The sequence below is a fragment of the Malus sylvestris genome, chromosome 16, assembly GCF_916048215.2.
Source record: "Malus sylvestris chromosome 16, drMalSylv7.2, whole genome shotgun sequence".
Classification (NCBI taxonomy): Eukaryota; Viridiplantae; Streptophyta; class Magnoliopsida; order Rosales; family Rosaceae; genus Malus; species Malus sylvestris.
The window spans coordinates 4,329,874-4,356,032 of record NC_062275.1 but is presented as its reverse complement, the minus strand read 5'-3'; the positions used below and the strand labels follow the sequence as shown (position 1 = coordinate 4,356,032).

The 26,159-nt window shown below is 41.5% G+C and overlaps 5 protein-coding genes across 5 annotated transcripts; 2 read left to right on the top strand and 3 right to left on the bottom strand.

The window, feature by feature from the left end:
• The first annotated feature begins 1,089 nt into the window (after positions 1-1,089).
• LOC126607663 (protein argonaute 7-like) lies at positions 1,090-4,926 on the top strand. The gene is made up of 3 exons (XM_050275343.1): positions 1,090-1,699; positions 1,997-3,239; positions 3,325-4,926. The coding sequence occupies exons 1-3, from the start codon at positions 1,333-1,335 to the stop codon at positions 4,781-4,783; spliced, it is 3,069 nt and encodes a 1,022-aa protein (XP_050131300.1). The 5' UTR covers positions 1,090-1,332; the 3' UTR covers positions 4,784-4,926.
• A 2,274-nt stretch (positions 4,927-7,200) lies between these two features.
• Positions 7,201-9,188, bottom strand: LOC126608678 (uncharacterized). Its single transcript, XM_050276645.1, has 6 exons — positions 8,985-9,188; positions 8,780-8,809; positions 8,557-8,658; positions 8,023-8,130; positions 7,811-7,865; positions 7,201-7,526 (listed from the first exon to the last, which is right to left on the bottom strand). Exons 1-6 carry the CDS (start codon positions 9,074-9,076, stop codon positions 7,455-7,457), a joined length of 459 nt encoding a protein of 152 aa, XP_050132602.1. The 5' UTR covers positions 9,077-9,188; the 3' UTR covers positions 7,201-7,454.
• Positions 9,189-9,620: 432 nt separating this feature from the next.
• LOC126608677 (uncharacterized) lies at positions 9,621-11,750 on the bottom strand. Its single transcript, XM_050276644.1, has one exon. The coding sequence runs from the start codon at positions 11,181-11,183 to the stop codon at positions 10,116-10,118; it is 1,068 nt and encodes a 355-aa protein (XP_050132601.1). The 5' UTR covers positions 11,184-11,750; the 3' UTR covers positions 9,621-10,115.
• A 5,447-nt stretch (positions 11,751-17,197) lies between these two features.
• On the top strand, positions 17,198-20,005 carry LOC126607348 (uncharacterized). The gene is made up of 2 exons (XM_050274900.1): positions 17,198-18,374; positions 18,884-20,005. The coding sequence occupies exon 1, from the start codon at positions 17,354-17,356 to the stop codon at positions 18,359-18,361; it is 1,008 nt and encodes a 335-aa protein (XP_050130857.1). The 5' UTR covers positions 17,198-17,353; the 3' UTR covers positions 18,362-18,374; positions 18,884-20,005.
• LOC126607347 (probable protein S-acyltransferase 22) lies at positions 19,955-25,555 on the bottom strand. Its single transcript, XM_050274899.1, has 9 exons — positions 24,911-25,555; positions 24,710-24,823; positions 23,547-23,930; positions 23,087-23,155; positions 22,934-23,005; positions 22,368-22,496; positions 22,119-22,199; positions 21,609-21,797; positions 19,955-21,135 (listed from the first exon to the last, which is right to left on the bottom strand). The coding sequence occupies exons 1-9, from the start codon at positions 24,950-24,952 to the stop codon at positions 20,350-20,352; spliced, it is 1,866 nt and encodes a 621-aa protein (XP_050130856.1). The 5' UTR covers positions 24,953-25,555; the 3' UTR covers positions 19,955-20,349.
• Positions 25,556-26,159: the final 604 nt, after the last annotated feature.

The following is a 26,159-nucleotide window of genomic DNA, read 5'->3' as shown; positions in this document are numbered from 1 at the left end:
CAGTTTAATGCACAAATAATTAAGAGTTGGTTCAGCATTACTTAAAAAAAAAAACAGCTTTTCAAAAAGTTGGGGCTAAGATTGCGTTTGGTAAATATAAATTTCTTTTTTCAAAATCATGGATTTAAAAAAACAAAAAATAAAAGCAGCTTTGAAAAAGTAGTTTTGGAAAAAAAAAAACACAAAAATTTCAAACTAATCCTAAAAAAGAAGCAAAATCGATATTCAAAAGAGCGAGAGAATAAAATAAGTGTTTAAGGTTTGTTTTTCCTTAATCTAAGATGTCATCAATCAATCCTCTAAGAGTCTATGTATTTTATTTGTTCTCATAACTTTTCAACCTTGACTAACACTTGAAGGTAGCATAAAAATGGCCCCAGAAGATCCAAATTAACCGTTTTCAAAGACAATGATGCCTTAAACAAAAGAAGAAAATAGCCAGTCAAACATTATGAATTTGTAGAAATAGAATTAGCAAAGTACAAAAGATGAATTAAAAAAATAGTGTAAAAGGATAAGAAGAACCCTAATAACTACCACCAACAATTATAATTTTGTTTAAAAGGCCAAACCTTTCCCTCCTCATTTGACTTCCAAACATTTTCAAGGAAAACCCCATGTTTTTGACAGGCAGTCAATAAACCAAAAGGTGTTTGAGTGATGAATACCCTAAAATAAAAAATCACGAGGGTGTAGCATCTCATCTCAATGTACATATGATAAAAAACATGAGTGAAAAATCCGATCACATTATTCTTGAAGCATATTTTACAAAGCTAAAGAATGTCGTATATCAGTATATGTAACGTATGAACGTTTAATGTAATAATTCAATTGACTTTTTCCCTTTAAATATGATAAAATCTTTAATAGAACAGTGTTATCACGTCATTCGTAATAAGATACAAAACTTATTTTTAATTTTTCTTTTTTGCGATTGAAAGCTGCCCTAACCAGTTAACTCGACTCAATTTTTACTCTACCCTAAGATACTCTCTCTCTCTCTCTCTATCTACACAGACTGCTTTAATAAGTCCAAATAGATTGACAAGTCTTTTTACCTTTTATTAGGCATCAGTCCACTTTTCCCTTCAAACTAAACTTACCGGAATCAAAACCCTTTCGACATAAAGAAGCTTACAAGACTCAAGAACTAAAACCCAAACTCTCTTTCCTCTTTCTCTCTCTCTCTCTGTCTGCTATAACTACGCACTCCTGCTTTCTGCTCAGGCATCTTCCTTCTCACTCACATCACAAAACAGAAGCCATCCTCTCTCCCATGCTCACAGCCTCCACGCCTTTCTCACTCCTGTTTTCTCACTCAATCAAGCCATGGCAGACACAGAAAACTCCAATGGCAACCAGAAATGCCACCCCCAGACCAGAACCCTGAGGGGCGGCACCAGAGCCAATCCTCACAACCACCACCACCACCACCACCACCAACAACTAATCCACCACGCAAACCAGTTCGGTTTCTGCAACCAGAACCAGTATTATCAGAGATACTCCTCCTCCTACCCAGCTCTTCTTCCTCTCCCTCCTCTCCTCCCTCTGCAACTCGCTCTAACTCCACCGCTGCCTCCAAACCACCACTTCCGATCAAAAACCCACCTCCAGAAACCTTCATGCAGGCTCAATACTCCTCCTTTTGCCGCCTCCTCCAAAACCCAGGTGCCCCAACTCACAATTTCACCAAGTAAGCCTCAAAGCCCTCTGCTTTTTTTTGCTATTTCCCCTTTCGTTGCATGTCATTTTTTCTCTCTGTGTTTCAAAGTTCTGTTTTTATATTTTTCCTTCAGTTTTACATATTTGGTTCTTGTTCTCCCAGTAATTTACTTTCTGCTGTAGAGATGGATAGAAATTTATCTGCATTGAGAAGGGTAATTGTTGAAAATATGATATTTGTTACCAGTTCAAAAGCATTAATTTCAATAAAAGTGGTTGATTTTAGGCTTTAAATTTTTTAGTAATCTTGTTATTTACTATTGATCAGAAGCTACAGAGGGGTATCAGAAGCAAACCAGTTCACCATTTATAGGAGAAGATGGAAGGAAGTTGCTCACAGCTGCAAGAACAGGAAAAGCAATAGTGACTGCAAGGAGGCCAGATTCTGGTGGTGTGGAAGGGACTGTAATCTCCCTCTTGGCTAACCATTTTCTTGTCCAATTCGATTCATCGCAGCGAATATTCCATTACCATGTTGACATTTCCCCTAACCCCTCGAAGGAAGTTGCTAGAATGATCAAACAGAAGCTGATGGAGGATAACTCGGCTGTGCTATCCGGTGCAATTCCGGCTTATGATGGCCGGAAGAATCTTTACAGCGCCCTTGAATTCCGAGACGATAGGCTTGAATTCTATGTAAGCCTCCTCATCCCCACAAGTAAGCCAACATTGCCATATGGGGCATTCAATGACTTACAAGAGAAGCTTCAAGAACATAAACTTTTTCGGGTCAATATCAAACTCGTGTCAAAGCTAGATGCGAAGGAATTGAGTAGTTACTTGAACAATGAGGGTGATGAATGGAAGCCGCTTCCTCAGGATTATCTCCACGCCTTGGATGTCGTCTTGAGGGAGGCACCATTGGAGAAGTGTGTGCCTGTGGGAAGATCACTCTACTCGAGCTCAATGGGTGGAAGTAAAGAAATTGGAGGAGGGGCCGTAGGACTGAGAGGGTTCTTTCAGAGCCTTCGACTAACTCAACAAGGACTAGCTCTCAATGTTGATTTCTCCGTGACTGCATTCCACGAAAGCGTTGGAGTGATCCCATACTTACAGAAGCGCCTCGAGTTTCTTCAAGACCTTCCTCAAAGGAAGACAAGGGGTTTAACTGAGAAAGAAAGGAAAGAAGTGGAGAAGGCATTGAAGAATATCAGGGTCTTTGTTTGCCACCGAGAAACTGTTCAGAGATACCGCGTTTTTGGCTTAACCGAGGAAGCCACTGAAGATCTTTGGTTTGCAGACAGGGATGGGAAGAATTTGAGGCTGTTGACTTACTTTAAGGATCACTATAACTATGATATACAATTCAGGAATTTGCCTTGTTTGCAGATTAGTAGGAGTAAACCATGCTATCTTCCAATGGAGCTATGTATGATCTGTGAAGGCCAGAAGTTCCTCGGGAAGCTGTCTGATGATCAGACTGCAAGGATACTTAAGATGGGCTGCCAACGACCGAAAGAACGAAAAGCCATTATAGATGGAGTTATGAGAGGTCCTGTTGGGCCAACAAGGTAATCTCTCAAATTCTAAGAAGTGTTTCAGTTTGCTCTCTGATTATTTGTTGATGTTCATTTCATTTTTTTGTCCTCCTTGCAGTGGTATTCAGGAAAGAGAATTCAAGCTCCATGTTTCGAGAGACATGACGCGATTAAAAGGAAGAGTTCTTCAACCTCCAAAGCTAAAGCTTGGCGATGGTGGTCATGTAAGGGACCTAATTCCCTCTCGTCTTGACCGGCAGTGGAATCTTATGGACAGCCATGTGTTTGAAGGTACTAGAATCGAGAGGTGGGCATTGATTAGTTTTGGTGGCACCCCTGATCAGAAGAATAGCATCCCGAAATTCATACGCCAGCTATCTCAAAGATGTGAACAACTGGGAATCTTCCTTAACAATAACACGATTGTTAGCCCCCAATTCGAACCATCCCAAGTGCTTAACAATGTGTCGCTGTTAGAATCTAAGCTCAAAAGAATCCAAAGAGCTGCATCAAACAATCTCCAGCTGCTTATATGTGTAATGGAAAGAAAGCACAAAGGCTACGCAGATCTCAAGCGAATTGCGGACACAAGCGTTGGGGTTTTAAGCCAATGCTGCTTGTACTCAAACCTCGGGAAGTTGGGTTCGCAGTTTTTGGCGAACCTAGCTCTGAAGATCAATGCTAAAGTTGGAGGATGCACGGTTTCCTTGTACAATTCGTTACCATCTCAAATCCCGCGGCTGCTTCTTGCTGATGAGCCAGTGATCTTCATGGGCGCAGATGTGACCCATCCACATCCACTTGATGACTTTAGTCCTTCTGTTGCTGCTGTGGTTGGTAGCATGAATTGGCCAGCGGCAAACAAGTATGTTTCGAGAATGAGATCTCAGACACATCGACAAGAAATCATCCAGGATCTCGACGCAATGGTGGAAGAATTATTGAATGAGTTTTGCCAGGAAGTTGGCAAACTCCCCAAGAGAATCATTTTCTTCAGAGACGGGGTAAGCGAAACGCAATTCTACAAAGTGCTTCAAGAGGAGCTGCAATCTATTAAAAGGGCATGTTCTAGGCTTCCCGGTTATGCGCCTCCCATAACATTTGCAGTGGTTCAGAAGAGGCATCACACAAGGCTGTTCCCTTTCAAAATTGATCCGTCTTCGAAGCAGAACCAATTACTCGATGAAAACATTCCCCCTGGAACCGTTGTGGATACCGTGATCACTCACCCGAAAGAATTCGACTTCTATCTTTGCAGTCATTGGGGAGTTAAGGGAACAAGCAGGCCAACTCATTACCACATTTTGCGGGATGAAAACGAGTTCACCTCAGATGAACTGCAGAAGCTGGTTAACATTCTGTGCTACACGTACGCAAGGTGCACGAAGCCGGTTTCGCTGGTGCCCCCAGCTTACTACGCTCACTTGGCAGCGTATCGAGGCAGGCTTTACCTTGAGAGATCAGAATCCACAACTTATACCAGAAGTGGTTCTACGCTCTCCAGAGCCGGCCCTCCGAAGGAAATGGCTCTACCAAAACTTAGTGAGAATGTTAAGAAACTCATGTTTTATTGCTGAGTTTTAATCCGTTTAATTAACCTCCTTAACATGGCAGTTAATTCATTAGGTTAATTATAGTTAAGGCCACAGAGATGGTTAGACCAATGTAACAGAAGAACAGCTGAGTTTCTTATGCCAAGTAAACTACGAATCATGATTAATCTGCATGCCAAACTCACGGCAAATATGGTTTTCCTAGCCGAATTTTATATGCAGTTCTCAACATACACATGTAAACATTTTAGCTACAAACATCGACCAAAATTATCAGATTTAAGCGGCAAATGTGGGTTAGATCAGTTGACCAGTATAAGAGTTTGAATTCTCCTCTCTGCAAATTAGAGTACTTTAAAAAAGAATATTGGTTTAGCTAAAAGGACACCTTAAATAGTTGAACCAAAATATATTGGGGTCTCATCTATTTTTTCATTAATTAGTTCATTATCGTGGATAAATCCTGTGTGCGAGTGCCCACAGACAATATACACCTGGGAATAGAGCAGAATCGTTAGCATTGTTACAAAACTATATTTCGTGCGTGAGAGGGGAGAGAGGCAGAGAGATGATGAAAGAGTGAGAGGATCTCGGATTAAGATTGGGAGCAAAAGGGGAGTGGAAGAGAGAGATGTGAATATAAATTGAGGGTATTGACTAGCACTTGTGACATGGCCTTTTCAGTGTAATTACTAAATTACATTACCATGCATGCAAACTATGCAAAACTAGGCAGACGGCAAGAAGAATAGAAAGCAAAAGTGAAAAGCACTTAAACGAAAGAAGAAGCACTTTCATGTATATATACATATATATTTATGTTTGTATACGTATCTATGGTCCCCCCCAATGAATGGTATCATTCAGTCAGAATCTGAAGCAAAAGCAATGCCATTGCCAGCCATGAATAATTCTAGAGGGAGAGAGAGAGAGGGGGAGAGAGAGAGAGAAAGAGAGATTGAGGAAGAAGACAACGAAGAGCCAAGAAAGTCTGACTTTGGATTTCCCCTTCTGTCGCTTCAGCCTTGCAAATGAGTAAGATTTTCTCACATCTTATTCTCATCCATTTCCCTTCTCTTCTTTCATCTTATTGTCTTTATAAAAAAATTAATATAAAATATTGATATAGTTAAACCGTAATTGTTCAAATAGAAGGAGAAGGAAAGAGAAAGCGAATAGGAGGGAAAAAAATTCTGCTCCCTTTTGCAAAACCCTGGCTTTTTTCCACCATTAACTTCTCTCTTCTACTCTCTGCTTCTCTCTCTCTCTCTCTCTCTCTCTCTCTTATGCAAAGAACCATGCACCGCCACGAGAAGAAACAGATGGATTGGGACACAACGTTACGTCAGTTTTGGCAGCCCATCCCTGCCCAGCCCCGCTCTGTACCCTCTCCCGACTCTCATCAAAGCTCTATAAGTCCAGATAGTAAATACATTAGATATAGGTGTCTGATTACGTCATTCGTTCAACGTTTCTTACAAAATCTTGCCATTCCTAGTAAGTATGTGACCCCGCATTAGATCAAAACTCAATCGGTCACGCGCAACCGAGTTTTATACTAATAAAACCCTACAATAATGGTAGAATTTACGTCAATCTTTGTGATGTGATCTGTCTAGAGCCGTATAGATGTAGCCTTTGGATGAAATACTACAGTTTTACCATGTAGGGGTCGGTAGGGTTTCTGTTGTCGGTGATGGAAGCTTTCAATTTCATAGCTTGACCACCTCAACCCAATTTTGCAGGTTTTACACGTCCTTCCATATTACATATATTCTACTGTTATTAACTTATGACGTAATAAATGTTTATCAAATAAGTGGTTTTTTTTTAACTCCTCTCAAATATTTTATTATACGGCCGACACCATTAAAATTAATAAGGACAAAAAACTTTAATTAAAATTTGATCACCAAAATCGTATGACATGATCGGACACTCCATTCACGTTTTGCCCTATCACACAAAACAAGTAGTGCAAATTAATCAATCCGTCCACAAATACAGTGTCAATTTGCTGTCACTTTGAAATAACAATTGATCAGAGTTTTCCATGGCCAAATCAAATCAAATCAATTTGGTTGGAGGTGAGGTGACAGAAGAAGGCATCTCTGTTTATTTTGTTCGTTGGCACAAACCGTATTCAGGTGGCATTCCAGAGAGCCACCTCAAGTCTGTGACCTTTAACCTGCAACTACGTCTCTTTTTTCTCTGATGCGATCGCTTAAGTGCGTTTGAGGTGGGTGGGAGGAGAAAGGGGGGGTGGGGGGTGTTTCATTAGGCTCTCCCTATGGGTGGACCGTGTTCGTGTCACACCCATACTCACCCAACGTCTCCTCCAGGCGAGTATGTGTTTTCGGTCTTGGAGGGAGGCGGTTGAGTGAGAGTGATCATGAGAAAATGGACATATTTCCAAGTGAATTCAAGCTCAAGAAACTGCGGAAGCTTACAAGCGCACATTTTACCATAACATTTATCTGTTTTTACATACTTGATGGCCAAGCACACTTCCGCAGGTTCTGAATCGAAAAACAAGAGTTGTATGGAGGTCGAAGAGGACTCGTCCTTTCAAGCTTTAAAATATGAAACATCACAGAAGCATGACAACAACTAATCAAAAAGTTAAAGATGTAGTCGCAAACAAGTGTTATTTACTTGGTCGTCATGAGACGGCAAAATTACCAAGTTGCCGGAGTCAAAAAATGCGCTCTGAGGCAGGTTTCTTCTCTGCTGGAAGCTGGAGTATCTCTCGAATCCCTTCGCATACCTGCAAAGAATATGATAATCAGAGGTGCAAAAGGAGGGAAAACAGAAGGCTGAATCATTGGTCACAATTTCATATTTGCCTTTTCTAGTGTTTCGGTCTTCTACTTTCTACTTTGGGCAGAAATATTGTTGAGTTGACAAGATCACATACTACAAAGAAGCGCAAATATATTCTATCGAAATGACATAAATGGGAGAGCACCAAACAATTTCAACTTCTGCAACACATATCCGAGAAACAAAATGTGATTAGCAGATAGAAAGCATGTTCGGAAGTTTACATACCAGCTTTATCTGAGCTTTAATGGACGCAATAAGGTTAGTACACTCTTCAACTTGCCTACAGAGATCAACCGAGCGCATTAAAAATGAAAACAGGGGAGACGGGGTATTTCAACGAAACTAGTAGGATACGTTTCACTAATATCTACTAGATTTCAAATGATAAAATCCGTCGAAAAAAATCAACTTGTGCAACAACAAGCAAAAGGCTGTACCTGGCCAACTTTTCTTCTCTTTGAGATATGTAATTCAAAGCTTCAGACCAGGTGAACTCCACATGGAATCCCAGTCCAATATCCACAAATATGCGTCGTGTATCTGGCCTGCAAACGCGCAGAAAAAAGATACGGTGAATAAGCCCCATCCCACATCCGTAACATAGAACAGGTTTAAATCCGTCGATGCTGGAACAATATCAATTCCAATACTAGTAAACAGAAAATAGGAACATATATTACCAGTAGTGAAAATTTTCAATCCATGATAGTAGTAACTAGCTTGATCAAATGTAACCGGTTACAAACTTTTAATCAAAAACAAACTCAAGGGACACTAAGAAGTCTCAATAAAATGTGGTTTACATACGGCTGATTTCCGGTTAGTATCTCCGGTTCTAATTTTCATCAAAAGTTTGTAACCGGTTCTATTAGTGCGTATCTCCCACGGAGAAAGTACACAAAGCATAAGATTGAATTAGTGTGAGCATCAAAAGAGAAGATAGATGCCATTGCCAAGAGTCCAAGACTCACACATCAGCTTGCATATACACTTCAGAGCCAAGATTAACCAAAGTCCTAAGACTGGTCACACTATTTTTCTCCAAATTCTCTATGTTCTTCCGCAAATCCGAGCTTTCAATTAAACAAAGTCAAGAAAGCACCTTAAACAACCAAAATCACCAAATGAAATTTCCGAAAAATCCCATTCGGGTAAAATTCAATTCATTAAAAGAGGGAAAACCGAAAAGGATACAAAACTTTTTGTTGCTCGAACACCTTGTCCCTGCAAAACAAGAATCACACCCAAAAAAAAAAAAAAAAAAATTGATAAGCAAATATGAAACCCTAATGGAGCGCAAGCATGTGTATTTACTGCTCGAGATTGGTAATGTCCGCAAAGAAAACCCTAGAAAATGGGTTACGGTAAAGTAGTGGGGAGAGGGTGTACGAAACGGTACCGTTGAGCAATGGCGCGAACGAGGTCTGGTTTGAGGCGTTGGTCCACGAAATCCTCGAATTTCTGAATTTTGTTTTGGCGGGAGATGTCCATGAGCCCTGGATTAGCAGAGCTCGCTTGCTTCTTTGCACACAGAAAGTCGGTCTCCGGAGGTAAACGACGATGCAGAAGGAGGGAATGAAAAGTTACAAACAAACGATGTCGTATAAGGCATCTTTTGGTGGGGTGGGGGGGGGGGAGGCCACGGACCAAATTGGATGGACAGGATTATATATACTGGCTTATCGGGGTCCAGGCCCAAGCCCAAAAATATGTCTACATAGATAAAGTATTTACCGAGCCGTATTCTCAGCGTACCCTTCTGGGGGCTGAAAAGACTCACAGAGGCATTTTAACCTCCCTTAGCCATTATTGTGTGATTTACCAGCATCAAGAATCGAACCCAGGACGTGCCATGTGGAAACGAGCCTAAAATTCGTCCCCGGCCGCTAGGATAAACATTCGGGACGCTCTTGAGATGGCTAAAAATGCTTTTGGATAAACACTTGAATTTGTAGTAAATTTTTATTGTGCTTCTAATAAGAGCACTTCTATCAAAATCGTTTACAAGCACAAGTGATGTATATACAAGCATTCATTCCCAAATAGAACCTTTATTTCAACATGTGTGATTCAAGCTTTTGTCCTCCCTTGGATTTTCAGCAAAATCACGTAGAAGTTCAACACATAAATTGTGGAGAAATTTGAAGTCACTTGCATGTATCAGCTACACTAATTTGGCATAATGTATCTTAAAAATAAAACTATATGAACTATGGATTTTATCAATTTATTCTTGAAGAAAACGACGCTTCCCATCACTTCCTTTGTGGCCTCCAGAAATCTTTTCCTCATCCTTCATCCTCCTAGCTCCCTCAACAAGTCGATCTTTGCACTCAAATGAAGTAAAAACTAACTAGCTGAAGGCACTTGAGCTTACCTCTGGCCGTGAACCCTTGCCAGGAAGGTCTACGATGCACAAGTTTGCGCCGTTTAACAGCCGGTGACCACAAACTGGCAACGAAATCCTAATTTTTCATGCAGCAGCTCCCATCTTCAAAGTAATTGTAACAAATAGGTTATGTTGATGGTGTCATTGAATACCAACTGATTCAGAAGAAAAGTTAACCGTTTCCAAAATGGAATGAGATTCACCATCCAAAGATGTTTCCATCTTAAAAGATCTGCAACTGAAATAGAAAACCGCGCTGTTCATGGAGTCGATAAGCACCACAAACGAATACATGATCACCAAAAGAGGGCCTTCCCAAATGCGCGAAGACCCATCTCCATAGCTCAAAGTCTTCACCCTATGCTCAAACAATCCCTCGACGAATGCCATTCCAATACTCGACCCAAGAAATATTAGAAGACCAACCTGAGTCTGGCCCTTGATCAGAACCCCAGACTGAACCAGTGCCTCTGGTCCCGAGACATCCTCCAACACAGAGATCACAATAGCAATGTTGCAAATAATAACGGCATTGGCAAAAACAACCGAGAAGATGAGCGCGACCACCATTGCAGCATACACAATATAATTCGGCGACAACCCTACTATCGAACATGCATTGCACACAGCAAGAAGAAGAACCAAAAACAAGACGACACAACCGGCAACCACCATACACATCCACACATAAGTTGAAACAACCCGCCTCCATATCTTGCGCAGAACCAAGTAAAACTGTGATGCATCAAACTTCTTCAGGGAGTAACTACAATACACAGAGTAAACCACCGCGGCTTTTGACAACAACGACAATGTGATGTACAAGGGGAAGCACATCGTACACGAAATAGCCATCTCAGCAAACTTCTGGCAGGAGTGACTGATAAAATCCCTCAAAGGGAGTCCACTGGACTTTGCAATTAACAACATCCTAATGGTTAGTCTCTTTACAAGTGAATGATCAACTACCAAATTCGACAAAAGCAGGGCGGAAACCGGGCAGATTAGCAACAAGGCAATCGCCAAAAACCCCCACGAATTGTACCGGAGAATTCTAACGGTTTCTCTCAAAATTTCCAGAGCACTCATCGAATGAAACCTGTGATCGTTAACGGGGAGTTCTAACTCGAATCTACGCAAATGGGGTTCTTCGGATCCCTCTTTTTTCAAGTGATCTAATCTCATTCTGGGTGAACTGTCAGCTTCCATTTTTTTCTTCAAATCAATCACTCACAACACCAATTCAAACAAAAATTACAATATCTAATATCTATATCTGTATAAATGTGATTGTAATTAAAGATCAAAAGGAGCTAGATTCAACTCAAAACGCAAAACCCAGAAGCCAGATTCACACGAAAAGCTTTACCGGCACTACAGATCTGAGGAGCCACGGAATACAGACGGTACAGTACCTTGAAAGCTGGGAGGCAGCCTTGGGGGTGGCGATGGAGAGGCGTTTCGCGGAGGTTCTGCGGCGGGATAGGCGGAGGAGGAGGAGGAGGAGGGAGCTCCGACTATCATGGAGGATTTGATTGAGAATCGTGCGAGGCGTGTTGACTTTGGGCGTGAAGAAGAATTAAAGCAATGAATCGATGACAGAAGGAATTGCGAGTGGGCACGTCGGTGACTTTAACTTGTTCGTCGGCCTTTTATATCGGATTGTGGTGGAGCTGCCAGCTGCACTACCTGACGACTCTCGACGGGCGACGTTTGGAATTACTTTGGTTTGTTGTTGATTATTAAATGTTTATTCTCGGAGGACTAGGGATTTGTGAAATTTTGGTTTTAGTGAAAAAATAATAACGAAAAAAAAAATTAATTCTGTGCAATTTGATACATTAAGGTTTCGTTTTGGCACTATTTGAAGGAGTGATGTAAGACAAGGGGAAGGGATCATTTTCGGATTCCTTCCATTAAGTTCACCAAGGTCATAAAATCGAACGTTTGAAATTTGATTCAACGGCTACAAATAGGTATTCATTTTAAAAGTTATAATAATTTTAACCGTTTGATCAAATTTTAAAGGCCCGAATTTGTGATATTGGTGGACATGATGGAAGAGATTCGGAGATGATTCATTTCCTAAGATGAGCCTTTAATTTGCTCACTTGTGCATAAATATAATTACAACTTGATTTTTTTTTTCGACCAGATTATTATTTTGTCATGGTAGTCCACCTTTTTTAAAATTGGGAAAACTCACATAAGTATTTTATCTTTTTCTTGACCATATATGTGATTAATCAGCGCTAGAAATCGAACTACAAGTTAGCACTTGATTTGGAACATGGAGGTATGGCCAAAACATGTGATCTCCCCACCTAGCAACAAACATTAGCATGTGCATATGTGGACTTTTATAACATGTGGTAAGTACTACTTATTTAGTGCATGCATATCTCCTTAAGACATTATGAATCAATGATTTAATAATCATATGGAAAGAAAGGTATCCAAGATTCCTTTCTTTATAAGTAGCATGATAATGGGTTTCCAATTAAACACTCATTTGGTGCAACTACCACCTAAGCAATAGATCTAAGTCTTTTGTATTGATAGCAATTAATACTGTAATTTAGTGATATATATATATATATATATATTTTTTTTTTTTTATAAGTGAGAATTTTTATGTTCGATTCATTTAGATGGCGGTATAATATTTGTGAAATATAAAAGAAATATAGAATGAAAGTCAATAGAATAAAAAAGAAAGAGTAAAGTGATGTTTGAAGTACTATTTAAGGGATATTTGATAAAATAAACAAAAACCTAATTGAAATATTGCGGAGCCAAAAATAATTACAAGGCAACACGTGGATTTTTGGGTGAAGATGACAAATTTACCCTTGAGGCATACCGGGTCTCTTACACGCGAGCAGTGGAGAATCATTTATCAACCAAATCAAGAGTACCCAAAATAGGTAACAAGTTCAAATTTATCTCATCCATCCTCATTCCATAACCTCCAAAAACCTCCCAAAACACTTCTTTTATTATGATAATTAGCCAATTAATATATTTATACCTAATTAATATATTACTTGCTAATTGAATCACCAAATAACACCCCAAAACACACTTAAAGGCCGGCCACACCCCATTCCCTATACATATGACCCTATTTCTTCTAAAAAGCTAAGTTGATACTTTTGCAAAACTCCCAAAAATCCTCTAAACACTTTTTCTCTCTAAATTCTAACTTTGGCATCAGAGGTTCTTCGGCCAAAGCCCCCCAATTCATCGTGGGCGCGTGAGGTTCTTGGCCTTGACCAAAGGTGTTAATTGTTTTGTAGGTGCAATTTTGTCCAAGAAGAAGAAGATGGAAATTTGCATCCACAAATTGGTGCTTTCATTGAGAGTTGAGATTCACACTCGTAGAAGACTCTCACACAAAAAGGTTTTTTCTCTATTTTCTCTATTTACTAGTCCATTTGTATTTTTCGTACGTTCTTATTAATAGAAATTTTTATTTGCAAATATTCTTTGATAAAACGTGAAATACAATGGCTAGAAATTTAGAAAATTCCACAAGTGAAAATTCCAATATTCAAGAAATGGGACCCCGGTGATCCACAAGACTAAATGTGATCTTAGGGGGAGCGGCACCGCCACCACAAGGCTCAACCATGGCAACCACCGCGGTGGCCACCATGGTAATCACCCACGGCGAGATCCATGACTCCACCACCACAGCCCGAGCCATGTCACTCCATGCCCAACGCGAGCCCTATGCATTGCCAAGTCGAGCTCAAGCCTCGCATTCACGAGCATCAACGCCGAGCAGCCTGCTTCCGCAGCCTTGCCTGTTCCCACATCCCAACTTGCTCCCGACGAGCAGCCCACTCCCATAGCCCAGCCTACTCCCATTGAGCTACCCACTTTTGTGGCCTAGCCTGCTCCCGACGAGCAGTTAACTCCCATGGCCCAGCCTTCTCCAGCTGAGCAGCCCACTCTCGTGGCCCAGCCTGTTCCCGACAAGCAGCCCAGTCTGCTCCCATCGAGCAGCCCACTCTCGTGGCCTAGCCTGCTCCCGACCAGCAGTCCACTCCCATAGCCCAGCCTACTCTCGTGGCCCAGCCTGTTTTAGCCGAGCAGCCCACTCTCGTAGCCGAATTCGGTCCAAGATTAGTTCAACCATCCCGGTTTCAAATTTTTGGGCTTACGATCGAACCGAGGGCATTCTTACCACATTTCTCTGCGGATTTGACATTTCCCAACTCAAATCTCGCGCCCAAAGTCTACCACATTTCCACTGCTTAAGGAGGCACATTCCTTCCAAGCTTTTCCAATCCAAATGGTGAACAACACTTATCTCAACAAGTCATATAGTTGACAAGAGCCCTAGCACAATAAACAACCTTGGTGAACCAGCTCTTACAGCGCACCAAGATGCAACGTGCCCAAAACGAGGTGTCCCAAAGTAGGACAAAGGCAGATGAAGAACTTCTCCAGCAGCATCCCAGCAAACAGCCACTTGACCATCCACGAACCGAGCGTTTGGGCATAGTACACTCCCGATTGGGCCCCCGAGATAACATATATTCTCGTCTTAGCACGTGGAAGAGCATGCACTATCGACTAGGCCCACGGATGAGCATACATTCACGGTTGAGGACGTACTCCAATAATCAACATAAGCAGTCTTCTAAGCGAAGTATTCATTCACGGCTAGGCCCGTAATGAGTATCCTCCACATTACATCGAAGCAGACAGCACAGCAGATGAAAAGAAGTAGTCACTCAATCCGGCTCAAGTTCGACCAGCAGCTTGTGAGTTACACGATCGCCTGCTAGGAACATACTACATCCACCGCAGCCACGGCATAAACGAGCCCAACATATGGAATAACAGCTTAGACCAGCACATCACGATCAAGGGTAGTCGAGAGCTCTGCCACCCCAACAAAGAAAAATTTAGGAAGAAGTAGAAAGGCTCATGACCAAGTGATTGCGCAATTTCTCGCGCCAACTAAGCCTCAAAAGGGTATACTCTCTGGTGCGAAAGGATAAGCTAATTGCTCTGCAGTGCAAGAGGGTAAACCAATTCCTCGACACCCAAAAGGGTATGCTCTCTAGTGTGAGAGGATAAACTAATTGCTCTCCAGTGCGATAGGGTAAACCAATTCCTCAACACCCAAAAGGGTATCATCTCCAGTGCGAGAGGATAAACTATTGTTCTCTAGTGCGAGAGGGTAAACCAATTCCCCGACACCCCAAAGGGTATGCTCTCCAGTGCGAGAGGATAAACTAATTGCTTTCCAGTGCGAGAAGGTAAACCAATTCCCTGACACCCATATGGGTTTGCTCTCCAATGCGAGAGGATAAACTAATTGATCTCCAGTGCGAGAGGGTAAACCAATTCCCCGACACCTATATTGGTTTGCTCTCCAGTGCGAGAGGGTAAACTAATTGATCTCCAATGCAAGAAGATAAACTAATTGTTCTCTAGTGCGATAGGGTAAACTAATTGTTTTCCAGTGCGAGAGTGTAAACTAATTGCTCTCCAGTGCGAGATGGTAAACTAAATCCCTGACACTTATCTGGGTAAGCTCTCCAGTGCAAGAAAGCCACATAGTTCAAAAGATCGAATGCTTGAAGATTAATTAAGCAACAAATGTTGAAAAATTAAACTCAAGCAGTTTCCTCATTTTCAGCAGGTAGCCCAGACGTGGCAGCCCAAACAATTGCCTATCCCATGCCACTTCCTCGCCCTATGCCGAACCAATCCTTGGCTACAATCAAGCCGAGCTGCTCAAGCAATGGCCTCTGCCACATCACCTCTTTGGCCCATGCCAAGCCGACTCTTGGCCACCCCGACGACTGCCCCGTAGCAGCACCACCTAAGAAGAAGACAAGAAGAAATTAAGTTTTTATTACATTGGTGCGGCACGGAGAAGACGAAGAAAGCTACAAAAGACGATCCTTTCCACGGGCAAGATGTAGAAGATTGCTAGAGGAGAGGGAACAAATATCCTCTAAGCTCTCTCTCTCTTGTAGGGTAGAATAAATCATTCTCCAAAGTTGATTTAAGAACCCACTTAAGGTGGACTTAAATAGGCTTTGAGAGAAATTTATTTCCTTTTCCTAGAAGGGTCTAATTTCATATTAAAAAGAGAATCTACATTAAAACAGGAAGCAGTCCTAAGTTTTCTAGAGTAAGAAGATCTCTACACCTGCTGCACTTTCCTACGAGCAGTCTAGCAGGTGTGTGGGCATTTGTGGAGCCAAAAATAATCACAGGGCGACACGTGGATTTTTGGGTGAAGATGACAAATTTACCTTCGAGGCATACCGGATCTCCTACACGCGAGCAGTGAAAAATCATCCATCAACCAAATCAGGAGTACCCAAAATAGGTAACAAGTTCAAATTTGTCTCATCCATCCTCATTCCATAACCTTTAAAAACCTCCCAAAACATTTCTTTTATTATGATAATTAGCCAATTAATATATTTATACCTAATTAATATATTAATTGCTAATTGAATCACCAAATAACACCCCAAAACACACTTAAAGGTTGGCTACACCCCATTCCTTATACATATGACCCTATTTCTTATAAAAAGCTAAGTTGATACTCTTACAAAACTCCCAAAAATCCTCTAAACACATTTTCTCTCTAAATTCTAACTTTGGCATCGGAGGTTTTTCGGCCAAAGTCCCCCAATTCATCGTGGGCGCGTGAGGTTCTTGGGCTTGACCAAATGTGTTGATTGTTTTGTAAGTGCAATTTTGTTCAAGAAAAAGAAGGCAGAAATTTGCATCCACAAATATGAGTAAAATTTACACGAACAAATGCTTTTAATTATGCTATCTCAATTCTATCACATTGTTATAACTTTTGGTTAGGATCGAGGGCCACATAGTTATTGACATACATTTTGACACCGTCTTTGTAAGGCCTACTTCGTAACTTTTTTCAACAATTTGAACTGTCTATCTCTTAGTCTTCTTTCAAAGATCATGTTTACAAAAAATTACGCAAATTCGAAATCATACGACCATTGAATTAAAGTTACTCATTTTAGTTGTTATTTACAAAACCGTATTCGTCTATTTTCTTCACTACAAATAAATATGTTAATAGTTTTAAATTTGTCAATTTTTTTTGAACTGATGATCTTTGAATAATGATTGAAATATAGACGATTTGATCACTGAAAAAGGTTTATTAAGTCCGTCCTACAAAGTAAATGTAAAAAGTATGTGTAAAGAAAATATCCCAAACTCATCGGAATAATCCAATCCTATCCGAACCACCTTCCTCCAAAGAAAACTGAAAAGGACAAACAAAACATCATCTTCTTCATCATTTGCTTCCTTCCACCTGCAATTCCAAAACCATCAAACTTCTTCACTTCCGATCCGCCATGGCAACCCCATCTCCGCCTCTAACCGTTTTCACAGTCCTCAACGAATCCAAGCGCATAGTCAACGCCCACTCCCGCCACTTCTTAGCCCTCTCAGTCCTCTTCCTCCTCCCTCTCGCCTTCTCCTCCACCGTCTACCCCACCATCCAGAACCTTCTCGCCGATCGAGTCAGAGACAACCCCAAGCTATTCCTCGAAATCTCAACTTTGGACGCCCAACGGCGCCAACCCATCATCCCCGCCAAAACCCTTCTTGTCGCCCTCGCTTTCTCCCTCTTCGCCGTCGTCTTCTCTCTCTGCGCCCTGGGGTCGATCACTTACAGTGTGTTTCACGGATTCTATGGCCGGCCGGTTAAGCTCGTCTCCGCCGTCAAATCCGTCGCCTCCTCCTTCCTTCCCCTGTTGGGTACTGCTCTAATTTCCCAGATCCTCATTTTATTGGTTTTTATTCTTTTCGGGCTGTTCGTGTTCTTGGTGGTTCGCAGCGCTGAGCTTATGGGATTTGAAATTGAGTACTATTCGCCTTATTTCATTGGGTTTGTAGCAGTTGTTGTGGCTGCTCTGTTTCTGGTTTTGCTCCATCTTCAAGTAAATTGGACACTTGCTGGTGTGGTTGTTGTGCTGGAATCGAAATGGGGGTTTGAATCCTTGACTCGAAGTGCGAATTTGATCAAGGGAATGAGAGGGGTGGCCTTGTGCTTGCTGATGTTTTTCGGGTTTTTCTTGGGGGTTTTGGGGTTCTGCAGTTGGGTTTCGGCAGTGGATTTGAAGGGGGATACTGATGGGTGGAAGAGCTGGGCGTTTGTGGTGCAAATTGTGGTGACTGCGACTTCTCTCGTGCTGCTGATGCTCTACAATGCCGCTGCGAATGCGGTGTTGTATATGTATTGCAGGGCTGTGAATGGCGAGCTTGCCACGGAAATCGCTGAGGAGTTTGCTAGGGAGTATGTGAGCTTGCCCTTCGACAACGGAAAAGTCCCTCATGTTGTTTCGGTTGCATATGCTTGACGAGGAGTTTGAGGTCAGTCAGTCACCTTAGTTCATCAGCGTCGAACTTTATTTGTAAGTAGACCTGTAAATACAAATCGTGTTGCCTTATTTTCGTGTTTTGATGATTGTGGGAAACGGTTGGCTTTATTGTTTTCGAATTGGTATGTGAAGTGAAGCCATTGTGCTTGCAGTTGCACCTCCATTGGAAAACAACTTGAATGTGTGATATGTATGTAATGTCTGAAAGTAATTATTCCCTCGATTTGTTTCAATGGAGAAGCTGCCTGCGCAGTTAGCTCCGTCGATAGTAAAGTTGATACGAGGTGCATAACTCACCTTGCTGAATCTGGGTTCTTTTGATATGGCTAGTCCTCCAAGCTTGAGCTTCTTTGAGTTCTCTGGTTTTGGTAGTTTGTTTGTTTAGGATGCTGTGAAAGGCTCTAATGGTTAAAAACTCTTTCCTTTGGCCTTTGGCCTTAAAACCAATTTCCAAATTGCGAGTCTAACAAGGCGGCATTTTGGCCTTATATTTGGATGCAGTGAAGCGCGGATAACTGCACAACCTCTCGGTGCCGGCCTCCAGGTCCTTTGGCTTTTGTATGAAACAAAGAGAGTAGTCACTACATAAACTGTCCTTACAGTCCGTTTCTTCCTTACTCAACCATGGCAAGCCAAGTACTGAGTACAACGCCGAGCCTAATCAACGCCCCCACCGCCTGCTTCTTAGACCTCTTGGCCATCTTCCTTCTCCCCCTCGCTTTCTTCCTATCCACCATCGCCTACCCAGCCTTCCTTGATTTCTACCCCAACCCCTTCTCAGTAAGTCTCACAATTCCCACCATCCCCGACATGACTGTTTTGACCTTCATCACCTTCCTTCTTTTTCTCCTCATCTCCTCTCTCTGTGCTGTCGGGTCTATCACCCACAGCGCATTTCATGGACTCCATGATCGGCCTGTGGCACTGTACTCGGCTATCAAGTCGGGTCTGGCTTCCTTCTTTCCTCTTCTGGGTACTCTTGTGGTCTCGCAAATTGTGGTCTTGTCGATTTTTATTTCGTTTGGAGTATTTCTGTCTCTGGGGGTTGGAGTGATGGAGGAGTCTTGGTCGGCCTATTTCAGGGCCGTCTCTGCGGCGGGCCTCTTTGCACTGCTGCTCTACCTTCAAGTGATGTGGAGCCTGGCATTTGCGGTTGTTGTGGTGGAATCCAAGTGGGGATTTGGCGCCCTGATTCGAAGCTGGCGTTTGGTCTGTGGAATGAGACTCAGAGGCGTTGTGTCGTGTTTGATGGTGCTGTCTGGGGCTTTGAGTTCGATTTTGGGTTTGTTTAGCTGGCTTTTGGAAGTGGCATCGGAGTCCAGGGCCGCGGCTTGGAAGAGTTGGGCAATTGCTGTGCTGTTGGCGGTAACTACGATTTTGCAGATGGTGCTGCTGCACTACCATGCGGTGGCGATCACCATAGTGTACCGCAAGGCAGCAGTTGGTGGTGGTGAGGAAGTTTCTAATCCGGTGGATTATGTGCAATTGGATATGGGGGATGATGAGTTAGGGTTTAGGGAAGTTTCTGCTTCTGTTGCATCTGTTTAATTCCATTTAAGTAAGATGCAAGCATTTGGGGAAGCACTTTTTATTTAAGAAACACATGAAGAATCAAATTAATCATCTGTCAGTACAAAACATGGAAGCAAAATATAATACATTATTAAATCCGGAAGCAAAATATATAATCAAGGCTATTCTGAAAGCGTTTTTAGACGTTCCAAAAGCGATTCCATCCCGGCAACAAGCTCTGTATGAATTGGGAAACCCTTTGAAGGAGTAAATCCAGCAGAGGCTGTGGCTGCAATTAAGCTCTCATCAGATTAGACAATACAAAAGTATGTGCATCTGAGTTAAAAGTTTGAAACCAAACTCTTTGAAAATTTTCTATACATGGCATGCCACGCCTGGTTCCTTGCCGGCCTCACAAATGAAAGAATTAAAATTAAAATCACAGTCGATGATGATCAGAGCTTTCTTGTGTTAGCCGGGCCGGAGGATGAGGAGGCGTTCAGTTTGACAAACCGTTCGTCCTGATCAGAGCCAAAGAGAAGGTTACTCCAGTTTGTTGATCTTTGGACGATTCTAGTAGGAACCCTGTCGCTGTCTTCTCCACCCGATGCTTCATAACCTTCGTAACCATCACTGGTTGACCTTGATAGTGGTATTTCCCTCTGACCAGCTGCAATAGCGCCAGGCAGACCTGTAAGCCGCCTTGCCTCTTCAGCTCCTGATGATGACACCCGGAAGGGATGGATGTCAGGTGAGTCTAAACTGCTATCGGGAGAAGAAGCAACAATCCCTGTGGAGCTTGACATAGCTCGGCTTGTTTGGAAAGCACTCCGAGCTTCAAGCTGAAGGGGGGCCAAACTAGTCGATGTCTCAGTAAAGCCCTTGTCAACAGCTTTAGCTGAACCCTTCGTTATAGCCTCCATGGGAAGGTCAGCTGGGAGTCGCACCCGCTTAGTAGCCCGCCTTCTATTATTGTCAGGGCGTGGAACCATTCTGCGCCCACCGCTGCCAAAGCTGCTGTCTCTTTCTAGTACAAAAGGAGCATCCCGTCTCACAGGCTGCAGGATCTTGGACTTCTTTCTTGCCTCTGCTGCAGCTTTTGATACCTCTTCGGCGTTTAATCGTGCCAGAGTCCACGGACTTATCTTTACTGGTGCATTCTTCTTCTTAACTGGTCCCTCTCCCACCATCTTTTTTCCGTATGAACTGACAGATCCGGTCTCTGGGGGTACAACATCAAACTGGAAAAGGGAAAACGGCAAAACAAATAATCAGCCCATTTCGTTTACGATCCTTATTCTAATTTCAGGGCAGCTGCTGGAATTTACAGTCTATTCCTACTTGCAGCACTAAAAACTGGTGGAGTGTTGCCATATGCGCATCATTCATTACAAAAGAAAAGGGATGCGTTCTGGTAGATAATGTGAAAATAAAGTACCCTAAATTTAACAGAACAACTACAGAAAAAGCAATTATACGATTTACGCATCCAAACGCTACAGATACACACAAGCTTCAATGACCCTAGATAAAAGGCTTTCAAACATAAATTATGCAGGCCAAAATTCACATCGCATTCTCTTTCATGCTGATGCTAAGGAGAAGAAACACTAGAAAAGTCCACAACTTGGAAAACAACCACCCGATGGAACAAGTATAAACACAGATTAGGAAGCACTCTCTACTGCAGCAAAACAGTTGCAGTTCAGATTACCTGATCTTCAAGGAAAAGTCGTGGAGGTGTACACCATGCGCCACGGTGGAAAGTATTAAAGGAGCTTGCACTACTTAATCCAGTAAGTGAGCTAGCAGGAGACATTTGAGCACTCTGCTGACCTCCAACTCCTTGTTGCTCTTGCTCCTGCTCCCTCAAAGCGATGATGTAATCATATGTGCTGATTCCCTGCACAATTTCAGATTACCATTGTTAGCTAATTAACAATTTATTGTATTCACCTAACATATATGCTGCGTGAAAAAGGAAAAGAAAGCTTCTGCAACGGAAACTGTTACGCAAGAAATTGAGGTGAAACCGACAGATATTCTATGGAAAAGTATTGTCCTTAAACAACTAACTTTTATTGAACTGTGAAACAGGTGACTAATGACTACTAGAGAAAAAGACATTGAAGCCATGTAAACGGATCCTAAAACTGTAATGATAAAAATGACCCAAACGATTATAATGACTTCATTCTATGTATGAAGCAATTGCGAGGCTAACCTTCTTTATAAGGAGGATATGAAAAAAGAAAAGCTGTACAAGTGGAAGGGTTGCAATCATAGCCAAAAGGCTGCACACTGCCTGCAAAGTTTAAGAATTTCATGAGTTGTATAATACAAGCACAAAACAGATAAATTAATTCTCATGATGTAGGAATTGCTCAGCTCGACTAGAAAAGCCATGAATTTACAGAAGGTTGATTAGGACTTGCAGCTAAATTAGAAATCAAGGCAACAGCTGAAGACTCACCACCACAATGATGAAAGGCACCAAAGTGAAACTGCTTCCCAACTTGGATGAAATATCCACAGAGAACTGCTTCCTCTTGATAATACAGCAGATAAGCACGAAGATTCCAGTTGACCATTGTAAAATAAGCTGCAATCTCAAGACCATGGTGCACAAACCATGTACATACCTGTCAATAATTAATTGGAATGAAAGTGACTTGAAAATAAAAATGCTTACTCTGAGGCGATCTTCAGGTTCCGGCTTGTTGCTTTTGGGCTTAATGACAAAAAATATAGGATAAAGAAACCAGGAAAGACTGTCGAGGTAACAGTTGGGGAAAGCCAATGGCAAAACGAAATTGATTAGCAATATTGCCAAGGACGAGTTCTACAAGTTCTAAAGCAAAGTTCCTACTGCATAAGTAATAGATGACATGGAATCACTGGCAAAGCTTCATCAAGATTTTAAAGAAAAGGCTAGAGTGCAGGGGGGATGATCATAGGGCACGGGTTACCTGGAACTGGAGCAAACTCAAAGGACTATTAAAGAATCTTAATAGGCAAAGAATGGAGGGGCATGCTTACCAAGAGGAGAGAAGTAACCATAAGGGTGAAAAATTGTCGGTAATTCCTTTTGCCAATACAGTTATTAAGCCACTACAAATCAAAATTGAATGAAGTTAGAGGAGTTAAAAAGGCACACAAAACGGATATTCAACCAATCAAGATCATGCATACCCTGCAGTGATGATCAAACTGGTCTACGCATTTGTCACAAACTCTGCAGTGCTTGCTGTACTTGTAAACCTGCATGCAAAGAATTATTTGAATTACATTACTAAGTACACTATCAAAGCAAATGCCATGAATATTTCAAGAATGGCTAGGAGATGCTTGAGAAGATATTAGGAGTAAATGATCGCCAACAGGTTACATTTTAATTAAGCTTTTTCTTGGAAAACAAAAAATAAAATTGGAAAAGTTGTAAGGGCAATGATGAAACGCAACCAATTCAACTTTGCAGTAGGATATCTCCTAAATGTAAACCAAAACTAGAATGCCAAATATCTACTTGCAACACTATTGTCCTGACACACCAAATGAGTCCTTTTCAGTTTCTGCTGCTTGTTATCAAATAACACGACTCAACAAATGTATGGGAAATGAATTTTCGTAGAGTTCAAGTGCATTTACACACCTCAACTTCACATAAACTGCAATAGAACATGCCGTCTTCACTTTGTTGCAGAGACTCCTCACTTGAACCGGAGCAATTGCACACATAAGCACATGGAGAGCAAGCTAGTAGAAAGCAAGATGTATGTTCTGATGGACTCTTTCCACCATCACTGCTGGACATTTTAGATGTCCCATCTTTGCCCAGAACATCCTTATCCAAAGGTTTTCCAGCTGCATTAGCATCATTCATTGATGATGTTGATTCCCCACATAGTTTAGAATCTTTTGTTCTCGTATGTTTTTCATCGGCTGGAATGTTGAGATATTTTTTAGACCGAAAAACTCGTGGATCTGCTGGATCAGCAGCTGCGCACCATATATATAGGCCGAAGACACATGTAATCTGAAAAGAAAATAGATGTTACAACTTAACAAGCAGAACATAGGTAGACGTATATTATAGCGGATGCAATCAAGACAAATGTACATCTATTTTGATGTTCCTTTCACTCAAACAGACTATCTTCCGAGTCTATTGTTCGCCTTTTATCTTTAAGTTTTCTTGAGCTAAGCATCATTTTGTTCTTCATACTTCTCAGAATCAAAATCCCCGAGCAAAGTGAAATTAAAGGTGGTCCAGATTCTCAAGGCCATGAAAACGGAGAGCAAAAAGAACGGTGGACTAACCCCTCATACCTCATCCTAGATATTCATAAAATCAACACAACTGGATTGCTACCAAAGAAATGACTTCACAGACTAAAGATATTCTCCGGACGAGCTTATTTGTTAATCTCGAAAGGGCATTGCAACAACGGCAGAAATCACTTCAAAAATTTCGAACGACCCCATTTCAAAATCTCATGTTTGGAAACTTCATGCCTCAGAAATCACATAGGATAAAAGACAAGCAACCCATTTCCGTTATAAGCTAAAGTGAATGATAAGTACCAAAGTCCAAAATTAATCAAACAACCCAGAAACAGCAACCCAGATTGGAGAATAAATTTTAGACATAAATAACAACCAAACGCTTTTTCTTTTTCTTTTTTCTTTTTTTTTGAGAAGAAACGAAAAATCACATGGAAACAAGAAGAGAAAGCACGGATCTCAGTTATCAACCCACAAAAATTAGCAGAAAATTGTACAAGAATTTAAGGTATTCAAGAAAAAATGGCTTACAAGAGGAGTGTAGAGTCCCATCACAATATACTGAAAAATCTTCCTTCCAACAAAAGGAGCAAAGAACACATAGAAAGCAAAGGCCAGCGCCAGAAATACGGCAACAGCCACCACCTTTAGAGATGCAAAAACAACCCCAGAAAACAAGATTAGTACTCCAATTCACCGAGCTTAAACAACAATGGCGACGAAGATTTATACCTGGAGAGGATGGTAAGGAAGCTGCCATCCATGCTTCCTCATTTTTCAGCTGGAATGCTGAAAACCCAAGACTGAATAGCAGATTAAACAATGTATGGGGAAGAAAAACAGTGACTTGGGTATCTCTTTCACTTATTTTCCTCCACTTTCCCTCATTTTCCTGGAAAATAAAAGATAATTGAGGTAGTGCGGAACCAACCCAACAGAGATTAACATTTTCCAGGAGGGTGTCTAATCAGAGAGAAAAAGCAGCTCAAAGGATGGAGAGAGAGAGTGGGTTTTAGAGATGAATAAGCAACAAACAGCAATGGGGAAGGTTTGTCCTGGTTCACTCAATCATAACCTTTGAGTTATGGAAGGTGAGAGAAAGGAAGAGGACCTTTGCTGGTTTTGGGTTTTGGGTTTTCTCTTGTTTCTTCCTGCAGGGCCTTTTTTCACTAGAGCAAAGATCTATGACTGATTGACTGTACACAATGAGACGTGAGGAGAGAGAGAAAGGAGAGAGAGAGAGAGAGAGAGACCGGTCTCTGGTTTTCTTTCGTTGCCTATAATTTACCCACGACCCACCTTTTACTTTTTTTTCCTTGTTGCTGGCGTTGCCTTTTCCTCTGGGCGAACCAGTCCAGCGGACAGTTCACAGTCGTTTCCTTCTCCTTTTTGTAATCGCCCTCGACCACCATACAAACGTGTGTACCTCCGTAATGGGTACGTAACGCTTGTTATCATGGCGGTATTTAAAATTAACAGATACACCGCTGTTACATAAAGTGTTTGAAACTATAAACATATTGTTATGTGTAAATTCTTTATAATCAATTTTAGAATATCGCTAGTTGCATAAAACAGTTAAAACACATGACGTTGTGTTATACTCGAGATGTCACTGTAATTGCACAATTAATATAAATAAGTTGGTTTGAGCACAATGGCGCATCAAGTGTAGATAAGTCACTTCTTCTATCCTCTTGCTCTCTCCCCTCTTTTTGTGGAATTGGATTAAATCTTCCTCTTGTAGAAAGGAAGGAAGACAATTGGGGGGGGATTTATTATGAATTTTGTGGCAAAATTTGTACTTTTGAACTTGTTCTTTATATCCATCTTGTATTTTGTGATGGGAAAACTTTCTATTTCTTTTGGTGACACTGATAACTCCTTTTAGGAATTAGACAAATACCAACTTAAATTAAATGCTGTTTTTGTGTTCATCGTGTTGTCTTAAAATGATAAGGAGGGGTAGGTGGATTGATGC

Excerpts from the sequence above, each read along its gene's own strand:
- LOC126607663 (XM_050275343.1), top strand. The coding sequence starts at position 1,333 with ATGGCAGACACAGAAAACTCCAATGGCAACCAGAAATGCCACCCCCAG. Across the intron at positions 1,700-1,996 it reads CCAACTCACAATTTCACCAA|AAGCTACAGAGGGGTATCAG; the intron begins GTAAGCCTCAAA and ends ACTATTGATCAG. Across the intron at positions 3,240-3,324 it reads GGTCCTGTTGGGCCAACAAG|TGGTATTCAGGAAAGAGAAT; the intron begins GTAATCTCTCAA and ends TCCTCCTTGCAG.
- LOC126608678 (XM_050276645.1), bottom strand. The coding sequence starts at position 9,076 with ATGGACATCTCCCGCCAAAACAAAATTCAGAAATTCGAGGATTTCGTG. Across the intron at positions 7,866-8,022 it reads AGAGAAGAAAAGTTGGCCAG|GCAAGTTGAAGAGTGTACTA; the intron begins GTACAGCCTTTT and ends TGATCTCTGTAG. Across the intron at positions 7,527-7,810 it reads TTAAAGCTCAGATAAAGCTG|GTATGCGAAGGGATTCGAGA; the intron begins GTATGTAAACTT and ends TATTCTTTGCAG.
- LOC126608677 (XM_050276644.1), bottom strand. The coding sequence starts at position 11,183 with ATGGAAGCTGACAGTTCACCCAGAATGAGATTAGATCACTTGAAAAAA.
- LOC126607348 (XM_050274900.1), top strand. The coding sequence starts at position 17,354 with ATGGCAACCCCATCTCCGCCTCTAACCGTTTTCACAGTCCTCAACGAA.
- LOC126607347 (XM_050274899.1), bottom strand. The coding sequence starts at position 24,952 with ATGAGGAAGCATGGATGGCAGCTTCCTTACCATCCTCTCCAG. Across the intron at positions 23,006-23,086 it reads AGTTTGATCATCACTGCAGG|TGGCTTAATAACTGTATTGG; the intron begins GTATGCATGATC and ends TTTGATTTGTAG. Across the intron at positions 21,136-21,608 it reads GACTTTTCCTTGAAGATCAG|TTTGATGTTGTACCCCCAGA; the intron begins GTAATCTGAACT and ends TCCCTTTTCCAG.